Here is a 19,851-nt window from a genome sequence, read left to right as displayed (position 1 = left end):
TAGTTAAATTAACTTGAAAATATAAATTTATGAGTATGATATATATTGAAAAGTTCAAATAATTATATAAAAAAAATGTGAATGCATATGAGCAAAGATATAGGTTTGGTCATCAAGGTATTTTTAACTTTTAAAAAAAAATAATCACACTTTATTTTCTATTAATAATATTAAGTAAATTGTTTATACATTTTTAAATTTTGAATCAGTGAATAGTGTTCTTGAACTATTATTTTTTATCAAATTAGTCTCTGTCATTGTGAAAATTTTCAAAGATTAATTTGATAAAAAAATAAAAAATTAGTGGTGCCTAAGTCAATAATCCAAACTTTAAAGAGTATATAGTCAGTTTAATTAATGTCATTAGTAATAAATAGAGTGTCATAGTTAATTTTTTAAAAAATTATGGGCTAATCAAGTTAATTTTAAAGTTCAAGTAATATTTGAGTGAAATAATCTCTTTATTTTTTGAGTTATGTTATTGATAAATCATTTATGTACACCTTGAGCTACACAATGTATATAAATGACAAAAATACCCTTCGCACCTCATTGCCTGACTACCTTTAGTGAGAAATATTTTAGATATTTTAATGTCATTGTGTAACTCAAAATGTATACAATAATATATCAATAACATTTTTTTTTATTTTTTACACTGTACCTTGAGTACTAATACTTAAGAAATAGAAACATTTCAAAACCCAATCTTAAATCTGAGTAATCACATTGAGATTAAGTTTCTTAAATCTATCCTACCCCCTTTATCAAAATCATTATCTAAAGATTTCGTATGAGTTATTTTTTCTTTTTAAATTAATCTCATAATTAAATTAAGATAACAATTTTAATCAAATCAAAATTTATGAAATTATCCCAACAAAAGCTTGATATCAAGAAAGAAGAAGAACAAATTGCCTAATTAGTTTGAGTCCATTAATCTTGGAGCTACCCAATCCCCTTGAGCACTAATATACACAATATTATACAAAAAGATGATTAATAAATCTAATCAACTAAAGGATAAGGCATAAACCTAATCAGATTAATATAACTAAACCCAGCTCAAATCCACACTTAAAACTAATTCTAGGATCATTATATATGTATATATATATATATATATCTTCTATCCAAATTAAATTAGGTTAGAAAACTAATTAACTTGCCCTTAATTAGTTAAATTAACTAGAATTCTATTCATTGGTCAGTTAATAAGAACACAAATTATTATAATCTATATTTCATCTCTTTCTCTCTCTTGATTAGATAATTAATCACATATCTTTGTGTCCTAATTAATTACCCAATAATTTATCAAAAGAGATATCCAAATCCAATCTGGTTTTCTTGTCAATCTGCATGTGCATCTTCCATTATAAATACAAACCTAAAGGCCCTCAAAAGCATTGATTTTCTTTCTTGATCTTGAGTGTAGTGTGTGCGTGATTCGATTCTATCGGATTCTACTGATCTTCACACATAGTATATATATATGAAGCTGAACATAGCGTATTCGTCTGAAGACGACGGGGAGCCGTTCGCAGAAGTCGATCCCTCCGGGAGGTTCGGGCGCTACGACGAACTCCTCGGTGTCGGCGCCGTCAAGAGGGTTTACCGGGCTTTCGATCAACTCGAAGGTATCGACGTGGCGTGGAATCAAGTCTGTCTGAGCAACTTCTCCGGCGATCCCTCCGTCCACAAACGGCTCGTCGCCGAGATCGTGCTGCTCAAGAATCTCAAGCATGACAACATCGTCGCTCTCCACGGCCCCTGCTGGAAGCAAGATGGGAGCCTTAATTTCATCACTGAGCTCTGCACGTCCGGCAGCCTGAGGAGCTACCGGAAGAAACACCGGCGAGTGTCGATCCGGGCGATGAAGAAGTGGTCGATGCAGATACTCAAGGGCCTGAATTATCTCCACTCTCGCGGCCCTTGCATCATTCACAGAGACATAAATTGCAGTAACGTTTTCATCAACGGGAACACCGGCGAGGTCAAGATCGGCGATCTGGGTCTGGCGGCAGCGGTGGGCCGGAGCCACGCCGCGCATTCGTTGCTGGGGACACCAGAGTACATGGCGCCGGAGCTGTACGACGAGGACTACAACGAAATGGTGGATATATATTCTTTCGGGATGTGTGTGCTGGAGATGGCGACGGGGGAGATGCCCTACCTGGAGTGCCAGAATGTGGCGCAGATTTACCGGAAGGTGACCGGCGGCGTGATGCCGGAGGCGTTGAAGAAGGTGAAAGATCCGGAGGTGAAGGCATTCATCGAGAAGTGCATCGGCCGGCCCAGAATAGGCCGTCGGCCAGCGATCTTATCAAGGACCCTTTCTTTGCTGATCTCCATGGCTATGGCAAGCAGAACAACTGATCAGAATCCTTTTTTTTTTTTTTTTTCCTGAATTGATTTGTTAACGTATGATATGATCAACATCTTCTCTTAGGTTCCTGTATATATACATACATATATACATATATATATGTGTGTGTGTGTGACAAATTGTAATATGAAAATTTAATTCTCTTACTCTTAGTTTCTGATTATTTGTATTTATTTTATTATTGTAAATTAATCTTTCTCTTTTTAATGAAGAAATCATCTTATTAAAAAAAATGTAAGCTTTTAATTTTTGAGAAGATTGAAAAACAAGGGAAAGAAACTAGGCTAAATCCATATTTTGGCGTGATCAATTGAATTTTTTATTAATTTAATTATATTATTAAATTTATATTTTTAAATTAATTTAATTATTATATTAATTATATTTTGATATTTTTTTTATACGACCACTTCAATTTTTTATTATTTCGAATATACTTATAAATTTATATTTTTGAGTCAATTTAAATTATATACTTTAACGTTAATAGGGTTTGATATGTACTGTCAACTCATTTTATTTTTTATTTTTTACTATATAAAAGTATAGAAATTAATTTGATTTGAAGATAATAATTTAAAAATTTATTGAAATAACGAAAAGTTAAAGTTATCACATGAAAAAATATCAAAGTATATGTATTAAATTGATTAGAAAATTAAGTTTAAAAATATAATTACAATAATAACAAATTAAAATAATTATATAAAAAAAAGTAAAAATACAAAAAAGAAAAGAAATGAATTTGACCGTGTATCCCACCATCATCATCATCAGTGCTTAACGGGCCACTTGTCACGTCTACGTTTGGTTTAAGAATGAAGAAACTTATAATATTAAAATCTAGGATTCGTGTGAATCAGAGCTAATTTGTATATATGTACATTATGTATGTATATATATGTAAAATTAGAAATTTTATAATCTTGATAATATATTTTAGGGCTAACCATAAAAATAATTCAATCTATTTCACGAATTTATAACTTCATTTAATCCTCTTAATTTTAACAATTAGATCCAAATTAACACAATTAGATGTAATTTTATATAACATGTAAAATCGATTTAAAAAGAGTGTGTTTATGCTGAATTAGTATGTCAAATGTCATGTCATATAATAATAATATTTATAAAATTTAAATATATATATAAATAAAATATATATATAACTTATTATACATAATTTGTTTTTTTTTCTTTTTATAAGTTACACTTAATTTTTTTTACTTATGTGTATACATAAGTCTGATAAATATTATTATTATTATATAACATCTAACATGCTAATTTAAGATGAACACATTTCTCTAAATCGATTTTAAATGCTAAATAAAATTGTATCCAATTGAACTAATTTAAAGCTAATTGTCAAAATTAATAAAATAAAAAAATCACAAAAAATTAAATTATTTTCATAATCAGTTTTATATTATATAATTTAATTTTTACTATATGCATCAATTGCCGTCGATTTTTGGTCATTGACCAGTTCTGAATCGGACCGGACCAAAAACCGGCTAAGTGGATCATGGGCATGACCACTTCCCCACCTGTCCTATTGATTTAGACCGAAATTCGAACACCCCTACCCAAAATAAGCATAAAATCGTTACAAGTCAACTCCTCTAAGCACATTCTACAATGATCCATCCATAGAGAGAGCATAAAGACGTTTTTAGTGCACGAGAGATCTCGCTTTTTCTTTACAACACAATAGCATAATATGTTATTGTTACAAAACGGACATGGACATAACAGTAAGGTCCAACGGTGGTCTGAAGGGGAGCAGAGAGCAGAAGGATTGGACATCTATGAACAATCTTCATACAGAGGAACATGTAAAAAGTTTTGTACAAATGAGGAAAAGCATCAGACTCTAAATACTAAATCTGGTTCTGAGGGGGCAAAGGGATTGATGGAGAAAGATCTCTTGTTCTTATTATAAGATCGTGATTAGATCAGCATATGTTTGGTTATGCCATCAACATTTGAAACCTCCACAAATTACCAGCCAGCAGATGATGATGATAGCGAAAATTGCCCCTCCGAGCATCAGTTTCATTTGGAGATTCTGCAGCCACATCTTCCTCCGCAGTTGCCTTCCCTGCCTCTGGAAACTGTCCGCCTAAACAGACAATCACAACTGTAAAACCCTTCGAATTTTGTCACACTTGTGCACGAGGATGGAAAGGGGAAAACGAATACCTGGAATTGAAGGTTTTCAGTTTTGTCCACCAGGAGTTCAATTTTCTCCCCGCGATCCAAAACCTGCAATCCATGTACAAGAAACCGGTTTCTTAGGTTAAGTTGAGCAAAAACTCCTTTAACTGCTGGACCTATGTGGCAATCAAGTAGAATCATTATTTTTCCGAGGTATATGTAAAAGGCAAATGGCTCACTCAGCGTGCCATCGCAAGGAAGGGAAGCAGCAAGAGAGTAGATATGTAAGCAAAGAAGAAAGATTACCCATACAAGACAACTTGGGAAGAAGCACATTTGGGAGAGTTGCAGAAGAGGGATGAAAAGAGAAAAAGTACAGAGAACAAGGAGAGACAAGGAAAAGCGCAAGCGCATGCCTGTGGTGTTGGAAAATATGATCCTACATAATGTGTGAGATACATATACCCACGTAATGACACCTAAGTAGGAAACAAAATCACAACAGAATAAAATTTCTAATCCTACACAAAGTAACCATGATCCTACATTTACCCAATCTTTTTAATCTCCATTATCTTTCCCTATCTGAGTAGGACCTTCCTCTAGAAAGTAAAAGCAAGTCTACCAACAAGAGACCCAAAACCCAGAAATTTGAAGAAAATTGGAGGCATAGGAAGTGCTGAAAAATGAGAAACAAATGCGAGAACTAAGTAGGATGAGCTCTAGCCTTAGTTAAGTAAAAATACATTACACCCAAACTTACGATTAATACTAAAAGTTCAATAGCCGAAGCAAAACAATCTCATGAAGTGGCATATGATGCCCAAAATTCATGGTAAACAATATATAGTTTCCAATACTAAACTCTGATTTCATTTGATGCATTTTGCAGCAAGTACGGAAACGTCATTTACTTTAAGCAACCATCCTCTCATTATGTCAAGATGGTATAGAAAAGACACTAACAGGGACAAACATTGAGGGATAAAATGAAAAGTAACTAAGGTTTTGAAAGGTTCTAACATGCTAGAACTGTCATCTTACTTGAACACACACATTCAATCTCATATGAATGAGGGTCTGGCTCAAAGTCTCAAAGTCTCAAACTCCACTAACAAGCAGCTTCAGTTTCCAAGGACTTCTTCAATTTCCTTCTAAAGAGTCAATGACATGAAAACTGTCTACTTTCATACGGAGGTTGGCTCATTATATTCAATCAAAATAGGTTTCTCTAGGTGCGCTTCCATCTGTAGAGCTTTTTGATAAGCTTCTTGCAATGTTGAAGGTTATGGAAACCATAAAACTACTGCCTTTCGAATCTCTTTTCACAATTTTATAAATAAACCCGGTAATAAGCCAAGGTCTTCATTGATACAACATAACACTCAAGGATCAAAACATCATTTGACAATATTATTTCAATTAACTCAAAAACAAAAATGTTATGAAAATAATTGAAACACAAGAGAAATGACAAAAGTGCAGAAACGTTTGGAAACCGAAACTAATATTGAATATTGTAGGAATTTTTATGTAAGCTTAATAATTTAACAATTGAATATGTTTGGGGTAGTACATCTTTCTTTCTGAAGGTTAAAACTAAATAATTCGAAAAAGTAAATTCAACCTAAGACGGCATCATCAAAAGTACTACCAGCTAAAATAAACTTCAAAATGGTCAGTCCTGGGCTATAAATTTGGAACGGTATTCTTTATGACAGAGGCAGTCAATTATGCAGCTCCACTGCAGTAATAACCAGTATTATACTTTAGCATCAATTTTAAACAGAAAAACAAGTAATATTGAGTGAGCTTAGATATGTTTCTATTGCATTGAATGCTCCCAATCCAAACCAAAACCCACTAAATGGTTACAACCCCTAGTACCGAAAAATTGTGAAACAAAATTGGAATTCCAAGGCAATATCAAACTAAACGTAATAGAAGCAAACACCCTTAATAAAATTCCACCTTGTATTCTCATTTGGAATAAATCTCCATTAAATAGTCAATCCCTCAAAAAACCATAAATTCATGGTCATTAATATTTTCTGCTGGACCCCTTGAAGTGTAAAATCTAGTATAAATTTTGAATTTCATTTTCAGATCTAAGTATTTGTAAAGATCTTCCACTTCTAAATAAAGTATTGCAAACTGGAAAATCAGTTATAAACCAAATCCAACTTGAATTATTCTTCCTGTGTACCCTTAGGTAGAAGCTTTCTCATTGTTACATACTCAACAAGTCTCTCTCTTGTATTTGACGAATTAAGTTGTGTGATATTAGACAAATACTAAATTCAAAACAACTAACATCCATAACCTACAAATTCATCAAGGTGAGTGGAAAAAATTTGAAACCAGATGGAGAAAGAAGTAGGCATTGTTTTTCTTTTCATCATTTTCTTTCCTTCTCAGGAGGGGCAGGGCGCTTGAAAGGGGGTTTCCCAGGTTGGTTGAGTGGTTTAAGATCTCGGTGTTACGTATCTGGATGTTGAACTAAACAATCTTTCATGGTGAAATAAAATTGAGGAAAAAGTTGTAGTGGTTGCTTCAATTTTCTAGTACATGTTCATCATGTTTATGGCCTCTATAACTCTTCAAGAAAGGAAAAAAATATGTACCTTCTCAATATTGTCCATCATTATCCCTTTGACCTCTGTTATTTGAGCCTTCAGTTTGGACAGCTTGCTTATTTCATCTGGATGGTTCACACAGTACTGCATATGCTCTTTCAGCCTTGGCCTACAAAGAAAATACACCACCGTGACCAGCACATCATTGGGTTACAGAAAAAATTCAATCATAACTAAGTGGTCAATCCTGGCCACAAAAAATAAGAAAAACTAAATGATAAGGAAAAAAGAAAAGGAAATTGAAAATACAAACCCAAATTCCCTGTCAAGATTGTAAGCAATATTAAACCGGTCTAGAAAAAAAGCATCATCATCCTCATCATCTGCAAGTGGATGTGGACCATCATCTCTTATACTCCCACCATAACGTTGTTTAAAGTCATCCTTCACTCTCTCAAGAAATACAAAAGGCACACTCCTTCCTACTGATTCATCCGCAACAACAAGGAAAACTGCATTTCCAATTAAAAAATTAAATCAGCAATATTAACATACATCATAAGATTTTTAAAAAAGGGCCCTCAATCACAATGAAGAATCAATACCAAATCCACTGTCTATAAGAAAGTTGAATGTGTGACCATCACATGAGTACGTGTACTTGCTGCTATTAGAAGGTAGCTTCTGTAAGCATTGCACAGCAATGGTGCTGAAGTTCCCAGTATAGGGAGTGTGCTCGGCAAGAACAACAGTCCCCTTTGCAACAAAGCTATAAATTAATCCTCTCTGACTCATTTCTCAACTACAACTTCAATAGCTCAGCACCTGTAAAAACTGTCCAACTCTTCAATGCAATAACCTACCAAAATATAGAAACGAATAAAAACTTCTTAAAATTTAAATTCAGTTAACAAATAATGCCCCCCCCCCCCCCCCCCCCCCCCAAAAAAAAAAAAAAAAAAAATCATCAAAATGCAGTGTGCAATAAGCTCCTAAAAGCAACAGAGTCGACAAGGACATTGTTATTTCACAAGATTTTACATTAAATGCATTCGTATCTATTTAGGGCAGTTCCAAAGCATTAAACTCCCTCCCCTGCATGGCCAAGGGTGGCCAGGGGCTTATTCCTTGCTCAAAAATGTAGAGGCTATTTACTTGTGGAAAACAGCCCCTAGTTTTCTAGAAAATTACTCCAAATAGAAAATAGAAAATAGAGATTTGTTCAAATAGAAAATGGACATTTGGAAAACACGGTTTTCCAAAATTGAACTGCACTTGGAAAACTCCTAAAATGAGTTTTCTAAGCTTGTTAGTTTGGAGATTTGGAAAACAATTTTCCAAAAAATTTCCCCAAATCATCTCCATCTCCTTCGCTAACACAAGTTACACAAAAGAAATCAAAACATCTCACCTTTTTCTGAAGATATGTCCCAATTTTCTAGATTGGAAATTAGTTTTCTGAACTTCTAACATCTGAATGCATTTTTCAAATTTTCTACGGAAAATGAAAACTATAGATTTCATAGAAAATCGGACGTAGAAAGCTGGAAATCGTTTTCCCCAACTAAACAGCCCCTTAAATGTATTCACTCATGCATAACCACATGATTGCAAACAGAAGTAGAATATCTCAGGATCACACTTCGACCATGCAAGAACCACAAAAAAACAACCTTTAGGTACGGTTTTCATCCAACACTAAGGAGACGAACCCTAGAAACGTCGATCCAAATTAACCGAACCACAAATCAGGAGCAGAAAATCACGAGTTTCCATTAAACCAAACCAAATTAATTCAACATTAATACGCTTACTGGGACTGCAAACGAAATTTTGACCTGACCAGTTAGTGCATCAACGACGAAGTTAATTATGATCCAATTGCTTAGTGCAACGAAAGAAAAGCCAATTTCATGAATCGACATAGAGCACTATGAACGTATATATACAATCAAACTATATGTATCTATACGTAAAGAGAGAACCTGCGTTGGAGATTGGTAATCCGGCGTTTGCTTGGATGTGAAGACCAGAGAGACGAGAGAGAGAGAGAGAGTAAAATTCCAGTTGAAATTGGGAATTTGAGATGAAGGACGAGGACAAGGAGGGTATTAGATTCATGTTTAGGGGCATGTTTGGACCAGCGCATTTTATTTCTTGGCTTTTTAAGGATTTTCTATGCGAATAAATTTTTGGTTAATTAATTAATTGGGTAAATTGTGATTTGTGTTATTCGTACATAAATTTTTTATAATTTAAAAATGTTTCTATATATCTTTATAATAATTTGCATTTTTCACTTAGACGCTGTATCCGTCAATTTAGAAGTGTCTTTAGACGATATATTTTAAAAAAAACATTAAACTAAAAGAATTTTTAAAAATAAATTGAAATGCTAAAACAAAATAAATTGAAGTTGCGTAATAAATCAAAAAATTACATAAACTGAAAATAAAAAAATTCAAACAAATATGAAAAATAGAACAAAACAAAAATTGAATAAGCAAAAAAAGAAAAAAAATTGAAAAAACTAGAATTTTTGGTCGACTTAGTTATTTTAATTTGTTTCTATACAAAATTAAACTGAACTGGAATAATATAAATTAAAGTAAATTATAAAAAACGAGTTAATCTAATCTATAAAGCAAAATTAAAGTGATAAAATCAAGTTTGTAGACCTAAATCTATGTTAATATTTAATTATTTGTGATATGAAAAGATATAAAGAGACCATAACTTATTAGCTCGTTTAATGAATTCATAAAAAAAAAATTAGGATTAAATCTTTTATGTCGTACAAAATTTGAAATTATTTATTCTTTTAACTCTTATATAATTGTTGGAAAGAAAAATAGAACATATAGACAGAACATGTAAATTTTTTCATATTAATTTAATTTATCCGTAATTTGCATTAAAAAAATTCAGATGACAAAATTCGATATTTTCTACAATCCTTTTTGATTGTGTTATCTTAAAGGAGATTTCAATAATTTTTTAAACATATGCAAGTTATATATTTATTATTTATGTTATTTATCTTTGTTAAATAAATCAATAACAGAAGGTTGCTTGTGAGGTTTTAAATGAAAATGAGAAGTGTAAACATTTACAAGAATTTATAATGAAATATTTTTTTTTTTTCGTGAAAAATCCCCAATCAATGCATACTTTTGACCGAAAGTGTTCCACCATTTCTAAAACTTACGACTCAACGTGTCATTAATCTAAGCAATTGGACATGTGAGTCATGGACTGAAACTCGAGATCTATCCCTTTTAATAAACACATATTATTGATAATCATATAGAAACATGCTTGATCTCATCACGATCTAATTTTTTTTTAAAAAAAAAAATAAAATTTCCCATTATTATCCTGTGATTTGAACAATTTTTACAAACAAATCCTAAAATTTATTTTTACTATTTTGAGTCTATTTTTGTTTCATTAAACCCCATCCCATTAGATCAAAAAGTTGTTTAAAAACATATAAAATTGAAATATTTTAAAAAAATGAAAAGAACATTGGGATTTAAAAATAACCCGAGCCATATGAGGTTTGGATGAAATTTACCCAAAAATATTCGTAGTAAGCCTTTATTTTGCCAACCAATAAATAAATAACATAAACGGTTTGAATGACAAGCCTTAATCCTACATCTATTGAACAAAGCAAGAACACCTGTTCAGAAGATAATATTATAGCATTAAAGTTGGCAAACTCATATTTTTATTTTTATACTTTTTATATTTTTTTATGTGATCATTCAAATTTTTCATTATTTTAATTACACCATTATACATATATTTTAAATTAATTTAACCCTTATACTTAAATTTATTTCTTTTACGTGACAACTTAAACTTTTATTGTTTTGATTATATCCATATACTTACATTTTCAAGTCAATTTAACTCCAATATTGGGTTAAATTGACTCAAAATAAGGAAAATGCAAAAACACAAACCCCATTCTAAACCCTAAATGTATGTAAAGTATAAAAGTTAAATTAATTCAAAAATATAGATACAAGGATATAATAAAAATAACGAAAAGTTTAAATGATCATATGAAAAAAAAAAAAAAAACGAAAGCAACTAACAAAATTATAAGTTTGGCCCATTAAAGTTCAATAAAGAAACCTCAAAAGAAGGAACAAGAAGCTTGCCACTGATAAACAGACACAACATGAGCTTATATTGCTTGACGATGTTTTACATAACTGCAACTATATATCCCAACAAGCTGCAGCTGTAGACTCTGGTGCAACAAGTACCTCAAGTTACATTACAGGTGATTTGATCCTCTTCAAAATCAAATGAATTTGAAGAATAATAATTTATAACAGTCGATGGTGATTAATTGTTGCTGTCGAAGAAATAGAAATCGACAGCCAAATCATTTATAATGGAGGTCCCTCCAATAACCAGCCAAGTTTTTCATGGTTTCACAGGAAGAAGATTAAAACAATCAATGGTTACCAGGCTTGGCCTCCATGATAATTGGAGGAGCTCCCCTGGTGGCTTTGACATAGGCGACGTACTCGCCATAATGCATGGTAAATAGTGTACTTTGATAACGGGTCAGTTGAATGCGCTTCCGGATTGATTCAGTTATGGAGCCATTATAACCAGCTTTTCGTATCAGCGAGTCGATTGCTTCTGTCTTTGTCCAGCCTGCAACCAAAATGTCGTGGCAAAACAAGGAAGTTAGGTTGAAGCTCAAATTTCAGGATGAACCTAGCCTACCAACTGCCTACCATTTGGCAAACAAAAAACCCATGGTTGTCAAAACCGTGACTTGGAAATAGGGTTATAGGATTCTACAAAACATTTTCAGAAGATCAATCCAGATCACATGAAGAATGGTTGTTCTCACTTCTCATAGGACTGAGCAAGAAAATAGGGTTCAGATCAAGATACAGTTTCAGCCGTTCCCCAGGTTAAGATTTGACCTTTTCTGTTCCCTTTTATTTATTTATTTGTTGTGGCCTGCAAAAGCAGCAAGCCACTGCCCAAATTGAATGAACACTCAGAGAATTGAGGTCCTTCTTACTTAATTCAATACATCTAGGGAAAAAGAGAAAAATTGGACTTTGTCTACTAACAATGTATCTTCTTCTTCTGAGTTTCTCTTCTTTCTACTTCCAATCTTTACTTCTATGCTGCTTCCGTTTGGAGCACCAGCTTCTTCAGCTAGTACGTGTCCTTTTTTTTTTTTTTGGTCAGGTAAGACTTCAGTCGCTTGTCTTTACTTGGATACATCCTCAACTTATTTCGGTACAGTTCATGGAGATTTATGTGGTTTCATTTTTCCCTTTTGCAAAAACTTAATATTCTATTGTACTTCCATCCAATGATGTTTGACTTCGAGGCAATAAGATTTCGAACTAAATATGGAAAAGAAAATTACCTTCATGGGCAGCCACCTCAGGCAGATACGTGGCACTTCTTCTTGTATTATAGTCGGGATCATTGAACTCAATAATCATACCATGCTTCCCAATCTGCAATAAAGCAATAACATTCTTAATGAGAGAAACAAATACCTGTAGGAACATTAACTTATTACAGGATTAAAACTCAAGTAGAAGTACACAATTAGGAGAGTTGCCCACAATGAGGAGTTTAGAAAAAATACTAAAACAGTATCCACTTAAGACAATCTTATCATCAATATTTCATAAGCCATTCAGAAAACCTCAGCAATATGAGTAATTTCAAAACCCCTATTTAGGCATAATCCACAGTACAGCACCGGGAATAGGGATGGGCAATGGGTCCCAATTACCCATTTAAAATTAAAACAAGTATAAAAATTGAGATATAGGCATAAGGCTTATTTGAAAACTTGTTAAAATAAGATTGTAAATGGCTAAATGGGCAACCTATTGCCATCCCTAAAGGTCCAGGAAGAACAGAGGCACATGTGATGAGATACATAAGCGGGCACCATATCTTTTGAGAAAGGATGACATTACACCATAGAAGATGATATTAAATAATTATGTGTTTGTGAATAAATGGAAATATTAACAATTTATTCATTTTTCACATTTAAGAATGCATTACACTACATGAAATAGAAAAAAAAAAAAAGAAACCCAGCTACATATTGGGAAGAACTGAGAATAGAAGGCCCTCGGTATCTAATCTGGAGGTACCAATTCATAAAGAAGCTAGAAGTTTCGGTTTTAGAATGCCAATCTTAAAAGGTAAAAAGAAGATAAAGTAATAAGCATAAACCTCTATTTTCTTGATTTATCACTAAACACGGGGGAGTAAGCTTGGTGCGTCTTGTTTTTTGCTTTTTGCTAACCAGTAAACGCTAAGTTTTCTTATTTCAATTTGCAATGTATTTCATGTGCATGTTACACAATCAACACGCATTTCCCACAACAGGCAAGTGTTCCCTTCAAGTGTTCAAAGAGCACACAGTTCTAAATAATAATAATAAGAGATGTTTGAACACAAGAGAGATGTGCATTATTTAATCCTCCCTCCTTTAAACTTTCTGATTTTAAGAATCTTAAATTCCAAAGCTTTTTATAATACCATAAATATGCATAAAGACTTTTTAATATGGCAATTCATGCAAAGTCCAGGTGATACAATATTTGTTACATATAAAGACTTTTTAATCACAAATACTTCCATGCAATATAATATATAATTGATTATCTAATATGGCCCCTTTCATTTCGTGTCTTAAATTTTTTAAAATTGCTTATGCCACATTGTGTTGTGTCAGTTTCCCATGTCCCCTGTCCACGCTCTTCTGTCCATTTTTGAAGATTTTATGATCTCCAGCAATGATACAATCATATGGTCTGGATCTACAAGTTGTGGAATTTGGAAATGAAATTTCTTGCTAAAATATATCATCTTGCAGTAATTCATTGTTCTCCATTCTACAATTGAATCATATGAACATCTCAGTGTTGGTACAAAATTAAAACAAGAACAAACCTCCCAATCAAGGTAGTGGAGGGCAACCTCGTAATTAGTCAGGATGGAGACAGTACATTCCAAATAAGGCAACTCTTTAGCCTGTATTGGGGGAAACCGACGGTCCCGAAGGGCACTGCAAATATTACAAACTTGAAAACATAGTAAGCCAAAGCCTAAGCGCAAGCCACTAAGGGATGGAGGAAAAGGGAACAAAAGTATTGAAAGAAAAGAATAGGAGGGGAGGGACGTGTCAACTGAAAAAACAACATTACAAGTAAAATATTATTCAAAATCAGCACACAGATTATAATAATTAACTAACAAGCTGGATCCACCACCACTTTAAGATTCAAGTAAATGAATTGGAAAAATGTTCACCTCATGATGCATTGAATAAACAAAGTTAGCAATTTGCTAACTGCCTTGAGAGGCAATGCAGTAGTGTTCTCTTCAGCTGCTGCTGCAAACCATGTTACAGGTATGTGACGGGCCACAGCAGCCAACACATGCTGGGTTTACAATAAAAACAACCATAATCACAAGCCTTAATCCCACTAGGTTGGATCAGCTACATAAACTCTAAACCTCCAGCTATCATTTCCCACCAGTTTTTCTTTGTCTTCTTCTCCCTCTTTTGCTAAAAACTTCCTCCACTTCATCAACTTGCCTCGTAAGCATGACTATCTCTCTTCTTTTCACATGTCTAAATCATTTTAATCACATCTCCAGCATTTATCTTCAATAGTTCATCACTCCAACTTTATTACATATAATCTCATTTCTTATTTTATATTTTCATGTATGATCGCACATCCACCTCCCTTCACATTCTCATCTCTGTTATACTCGTATTTTGCACATTTTGGTTCTTAACTACTCAACACATCTGGCTTCATTTCCTCTTTTCTATTTTTTATTTTCTCAAGATAATTATCTATAGAGGGATCCATCTACAACAGAAAGGAAAACATCAAGCTTACATTATTCCATTTATAGGAAATTATGTTCAATCACGATATGTAACATTGTAAATAAGCATTTTGGCTTTATCAATTGAAAGGATTCAACACCAAAAGATTCGTTGATGCTTTCCATTTATCTCAAGTTACAAGTGATATTAGAGTATCTAAATGTCATCCATTCCAAGTAACAATGAACATGTCAATAATGCATGCTAAAAGTCTTAAAATGCCATGCTAAATAATTGTCCAAGAGAAAGCACTGGGTAAAGTACTGTCAACCATGACCCCCATCTATTGCAATTAACTATAATTTACTGATACCTGGGAAATTTCCAAAATGTTCATATTATGATAACTTGCATTACAGCTAATAGTAATAGAAGAACTTATTGTTTAAATACTATAAGGACTAGATCCAATTTAAGAAAAGATAAAGCTGGAAGAAGATGAGAAAGAGCAATATTAAAGGAGTTCTTCCACCAAACTTGAAAGTACAAAATAAAGAAAGAAAAACTTTAGCAAATATCATGGCTTGAGACAGAGTGTAACAATTTAGCATCATCAATGTGCAAACCAAGTCAATAATCTCATATCCAAAGCACTTCTTTGTGATTACCTAGTTAGTGCATAGTCCCTAAAGCCATTGATCAAGGAACGAGCTTCAAGAGTTCCAATGCATCCACGTAGACGAGGCTCTCCACCATTCGCCGCTTTTTTCCAGGTGACAAACAATGGGCTGAAGATATAAAATGTAATTAAAGTTGGATTATGGCATCCCATTCAAAATGGTTCTCATATGTAAATTTTCATTCAAAATTGACATAAAGCAAAAAACTGATGGCACATCTAGGTTTAAATTAGAAGATGTGGTTCTACCACGCAAATTATCATTACATCTGAGAAAAGGGATAAGGAAAGAGGAAAAAAAGGAAAGAGAAATATAACATATGCACTCACAAAAGGAATGGGTTACAGAAAGGCAAGAAAGCTAACTCAAACTTGATTGTTAACTATCATTACAAAAGAAAGCAGTCTCCAACTGAATTAAATATAAGAAGAATTTCAATGACAAGAGCACGACTATTCCTCGGTAACAAAGAGTAGAAGCATTTAGACCACTTTAAAGATAACAAGCAAAAAGGTGTAGACAAAATTTTAGCAAGTTAAGCTTTGAGTGCTGAAAGAAGTGATGTATCGCTAAATGGTGCATTCAGCAAAAGAGGCAAACGTGAGAGAGGACTCAAATAGGGACACAACATTTTATTTTGTCTAATTAGGATGGAACTAAAAGAGGAACTAGGTCCGGTGGGACTTTTTGTTGAAGTTTACCACACTCCCTGGCATAAAATCAAACAGAAAGCAAGAAAGATGAGGAAAATCCTAATGTTTTTGCACTTCAAGCAACAAAACTTTCCTTCCTTGAGATACATTAATCCATAACTCCCCTTCTAAATTCCACAATGGAATACTCAATATCCAAAACTAAACTAAACAAATTGACAAATAAATATGTACATAATGATGATATAAATAATTTGTGTTAATTTCAGAAATCAAAAAAGAAATACATGAAAAAGAATGGATGCGATAAACCAACTTTAGACTTCGACAATCTAACAAAAGAAAAATAAACATAAAACTCATTTTAACATTCATGATTACTAAGACTATCATAAACAGGAGTGATGATCAGCCCAAACTGCCACAATCTACCCTGTCTGGATAGGCCTGAACAGCAAGTCAGCGACCAACAGAGAGTACAGGACAGTTTAAGAACCCTAACCTAAATTCAGGGCAGCGAGTCAGAGAATGGTTATCCCACATTTATTATATAGCTACTTTATGAAGATACATATACAAGTCCATTTTAAAATGTTTGCTAATGAAGCTAAAAGAAACTACATTATGACTTCATCATTACACATATATTTCATATACTTCTTTAGCACGGTTTAACAAGGAGGCCACAAATCTTTAACAGCTTTAGGCTCTTTTATTGTGAGACATTACAGCAACCATATCATATCTTAGGACTGCAACTTATTTTATCTCTTGCTGTAGATGGAAGAACAATGGAGTTAGTTTGCTCTTGTATCGGGGATGCAAAAACTATTTTATCATATCTTAGGACTGCAACTTATTTTATCTCTTGCTGTAGATGGAAGAACAATGGAGTTAGTTTGCTCTTGTATCGGGGATGCAAAAACTATGGGCTGATTCGGTCTATAGAAAGGAGGGACCCTCTTCCAGACAGCCCTGTCGGCAAGCAACCACATATATTGCCATGGGATCATACCAAACACGGAATATTACACTGGCCATATTTGATAATCTAAATTTTTGGTCATGCAATATGGCACTGGCCTCTGGAATAATAACCTGACAAAATAACATGTTTAACCCACAATGCCATGCTACAGACTAGAAACGGATAGGGGGCAAAGTGTCTTGATCCCCCTATAACAAAAAACAACACTCTAACAAAGAGCTTTAATAGTAAGTCAAGGAAGTGTCTTGATCCCCTAAAGGAGCGGATACGGAGCTGTAACAAGCAAACTCTCCAGGCTGGCACTTGGGACTAACATTGTAGAGAAAGTTCTCAGATGGAAATTATAGAGATTCGTGTTGCCACAAGGCTGACACTTAGAAGGGCTCGGAGGAATAGAGTCGATGGACTGGAAATTCATATGCTTGAAAGCATTCAGTGATTCACGTGAACACTCATCCCAAAGGGACTCATTTTGACCGATTGATGTTTTATTAATCAGCCATGCCCCTATAATTACATACATACACATGTACATATTGTGTGTGTGTGTGTGTGAAACATTATAAGAAAAATCAACACTAAGCATGAAAAAGTTCTCTCCGTTCTAAGCTGATTTAACCCCCAAAATAATCAAAAGACACCAACAATCTTCATCACATCACAAGGCCAGAGAGAAATCGGAAGCGCAAAGCATAGTGCCTATCAATCAAACGATCAAGAAAAGCTCAGGGCAGAAAACCCAATTCCGAAACAGCTTCAAAAATCACAGAGCAGACGATAAAGCTTGAGAGTACTGTTGAGAGTCTTCGTGGAAAGAAGGGGGAGGAGCTTCATGGCTGTTGTAGTGAGCAAGAAGGGTGTCGAAGCAATACACCACCATCTCCCTCTTCGCCGACACCATTTTTCTCTCCACCTATTGCAGAGAAAACAATGGGCCTCAAATCAAAACCCAAATATCAACCGATCAATCAATCAATGTGTTGAAAAAGCAACCCGCAACAATTATCGATCGGATAACAAAATGCAGATGATGTCAGCGCCAATTAAACTAATCGCGCTGCCTTGTATAGATTCCGCTTGAAAGATCTCGTAAAAGCAAAAGCGAGAGAGAGAGAGAGAGAGAGAGAGGGGGGAGAGAGAGAGTCTTTGATTCCGAGAAGAATTATTGGGACAGTGTTCTCGCCAAGGAAGGCTTCTCTCGGATATTAGTATATATTATTATTATTATTATTCGGAGCCAGTTATTTTTGGAATGATTACACTTTAACCCCTTTACTTTAGTTTAGTTGTCAGTGGCGTACCCCTCGAGATTTACTGAAATTGCGACTATAACCCCAATATATGAAAGGTTAATTTGTCTAGATTTACAAATATTATAAAGGTATGCCATGATCAAAAATCCATTAAAAAGTTTGAAAAAGTCTAAAAATTTAAAATAATTTTTGAGCTTGAGATGGTATTATGCTTTTGTCTTTTAAAACGTATTATTTTTTAAATCAAAAAACTCAAAGACTAAAAAATAATTAAGAAATTCATGAAAATCTTCCAAAAATTAAAAGGTCAAAAGACTATAATAGTCTCCAGCATTAGAAGACTGGTAAATCATTATGATTTCTCGACTGCCTATACCAAAAGATAGAAAAATAACCAATTTCTAGCCTATAGTTTATCCTGTAAATTTTTTTTATTGGAAAGGTCTCGAACAAAATGCAAACATGATAATTCCGACATCTGAAAAATTCTTTGAAAGTTATGTGAAAATAATATATATTATCCATAAAAATTATAATTTTGGAGAACTTCAAAATACTATGATAGATATTATCCATAAGAATCATAATTTTAGTAAATCTTGGAATATTAATGATACTTATCATAAAACTCCATACTCATTTATAAATAAATGATCAAACAAGAGTATACCTCTGATACTTATTTTAAAAATGTATTCAAATTTTTAGATAAACTTAGCATCTAACTTAAACATCAGTGTTTTTGCGTGATGACTGCTCTATATCATCTGATCATTCATTTTTTTGTAAAGTCTAAATAGTTTGATGACGACATTCACAGTTAATAAATTCACTGTTGTGTTTGGATTATAATAATTAAAATTTTAAAAAATTGTTTCTCCAACTTGATTTGAGTATTTTAGTTTAAATTTAATATTTTTTTTAGTTTTCAGATACTTGCCTATTATAAAATTTATGTATATAAGAATTAAGGTAAAATTTTAACACAATATTATTGAGATTTTGTTGGAATAACATTGATGTTTAGCTATTAATTTACCCCTATTTTAAAATCATTTCAACTTTGTTTTTTCTTATGTTTCTCTTTTCTTCGTTCTCATCTCCCTTTCTTTTTTACCTACCATCACAAGTCATTGTTATCTATTTTTTGTTCTCTTTTTTGTCTTGCTAGGCTTTCACTAGTCAAGCTCAAGCATCACAAGTTCAAATATATAATTTAGAACTTGAGAAGTTTATAGAAAGAAGTTAATCAAATTCTTAAAAAAAATTAAGAATTCTTTAATTG

At 33.1% G+C, this 19,851-nt stretch overlaps 2 protein-coding genes and 1 pseudogene across 9 annotated transcripts; 1 reads left to right on the top strand and 2 right to left on the bottom strand.

Moving 5' to 3' along the window:
* Positions 1 to 1,495: 1,495 nt before the first annotated feature.
* On the top strand, positions 1,496 to 2,493 carry LOC127797007 (probable serine/threonine-protein kinase WNK11; annotated as a pseudogene).
* Positions 2,494 to 4,064: 1,571 nt separating this feature from the next.
* Positions 4,065 to 9,250, bottom strand: LOC127796734 (vesicle-associated membrane protein 727). 6 transcript variants are annotated; one of them, XM_052329082.1, is made up of 6 exons: positions 9,114 to 9,250; positions 7,734 to 7,953; positions 7,442 to 7,640; positions 7,177 to 7,297; positions 4,598 to 4,660; positions 4,065 to 4,517 (listed from the first exon to the last, which is right to left on the bottom strand). In XM_052329082.1, the coding sequence occupies exons 2-6, from the start codon at positions 7,921 to 7,923 to the stop codon at positions 4,374 to 4,376; spliced, it is 717 nt and encodes a 238-aa protein (XP_052185042.1). In that variant the 5' UTR covers positions 7,924 to 7,953; positions 9,114 to 9,250; the 3' UTR covers positions 4,065 to 4,373. The 6 variants fall into 6 exon arrangements, with proteins under 6 accessions (XP_052185042.1, XP_052185037.1, XP_052185039.1 ...); XM_052329077.1 differs by having other exon boundaries at positions 7,734 to 7,987; positions 9,101 to 9,244; XM_052329079.1 differs by having other exon boundaries at positions 7,734 to 7,987; positions 9,114 to 9,242.
* Positions 9,251 to 11,312: 2,062 nt separating this feature from the next.
* Positions 11,313 to 18,485, bottom strand: LOC127796735 (uncharacterized protein At2g38710). Of its 3 annotated transcripts, XM_052329085.1 has the most exons (6): positions 18,307 to 18,482; positions 18,108 to 18,226; positions 15,661 to 15,780; positions 14,101 to 14,215; positions 12,545 to 12,638; positions 11,313 to 11,808 (listed from the first exon to the last, which is right to left on the bottom strand). In XM_052329085.1, the coding sequence occupies exons 2-6, from the start codon at positions 18,212 to 18,214 to the stop codon at positions 11,603 to 11,605; spliced, it is 642 nt and encodes a 213-aa protein (XP_052185045.1). In that variant the 5' UTR covers positions 18,215 to 18,226; positions 18,307 to 18,482; the 3' UTR covers positions 11,313 to 11,602. The 3 variants fall into 3 exon arrangements, with proteins under 3 accessions (XP_052185045.1, XP_052185046.1, XP_052185044.1); XM_052329086.1 differs by having other exon boundaries at positions 14,128 to 14,215; positions 18,108 to 18,485; XM_052329084.1 differs by having other exon boundaries at positions 18,108 to 18,482.
* Positions 18,486 to 19,851: the final 1,366 nt, after the last annotated feature.

The sequence above is a fragment of the Diospyros lotus genome, chromosome 3 (assembly GCF_014633365.1).
Source record: "Diospyros lotus cultivar Yz01 chromosome 3, ASM1463336v1, whole genome shotgun sequence".
NCBI classification, from domain to species: Eukaryota; Viridiplantae; Streptophyta; class Magnoliopsida; order Ericales; family Ebenaceae; genus Diospyros; species Diospyros lotus.
The sequence above is the reverse complement of the archived record's forward strand: the minus strand, read 5'-3'. Positions and strand labels throughout refer to the sequence as shown.

What these genes read in the sequence shown, in the direction of transcription:
- LOC127796734 (XM_052329082.1), bottom strand. Translation starts at nt 7,923, where the DNA reads ATGAGTCAGAGAGGATTAATTTATAGCTTTGTTGCAAAGGGGACTGTT. An exon ending in TCTTATAGACAGTGGATTTG is followed by an intron (nt 7,641 to 7,733) that starts GTATTGATTCTT and finishes TTGGAAATGCAG; the next exon opens with TTTTCCTTGTTGTTGCGGAT. An exon ending in AATCTTGACAGGGAATTTGG is followed by an intron (nt 7,298 to 7,441) that starts GTTTGTATTTTC and finishes TTTTCTTTGTAG; the next exon opens with GCCAAGGCTGAAAGAGCATA.
- LOC127796735 (XM_052329084.1), bottom strand. Translation starts at nt 18,214, where the DNA reads ATGGTGTCGGCGAAGAGGGAGATGGTGGTGTATTGCTTCGACACCCTT. An exon ending in TCCACTACCTTGATTGGGAG is followed by an intron (nt 12,639 to 14,100) that starts GTTTGTTCTTGT and finishes GCTTTATTGCAG; the next exon opens with ATTGGGAAGCATGGTATGAT. An exon ending in TGAGGTGGCTGCCCATGAAG is followed by an intron (nt 11,809 to 12,544) that starts GTAATTTTCTTT and finishes TTTTGGTTGCAG; the next exon opens with GCTGGACAAAGACAGAAGCA.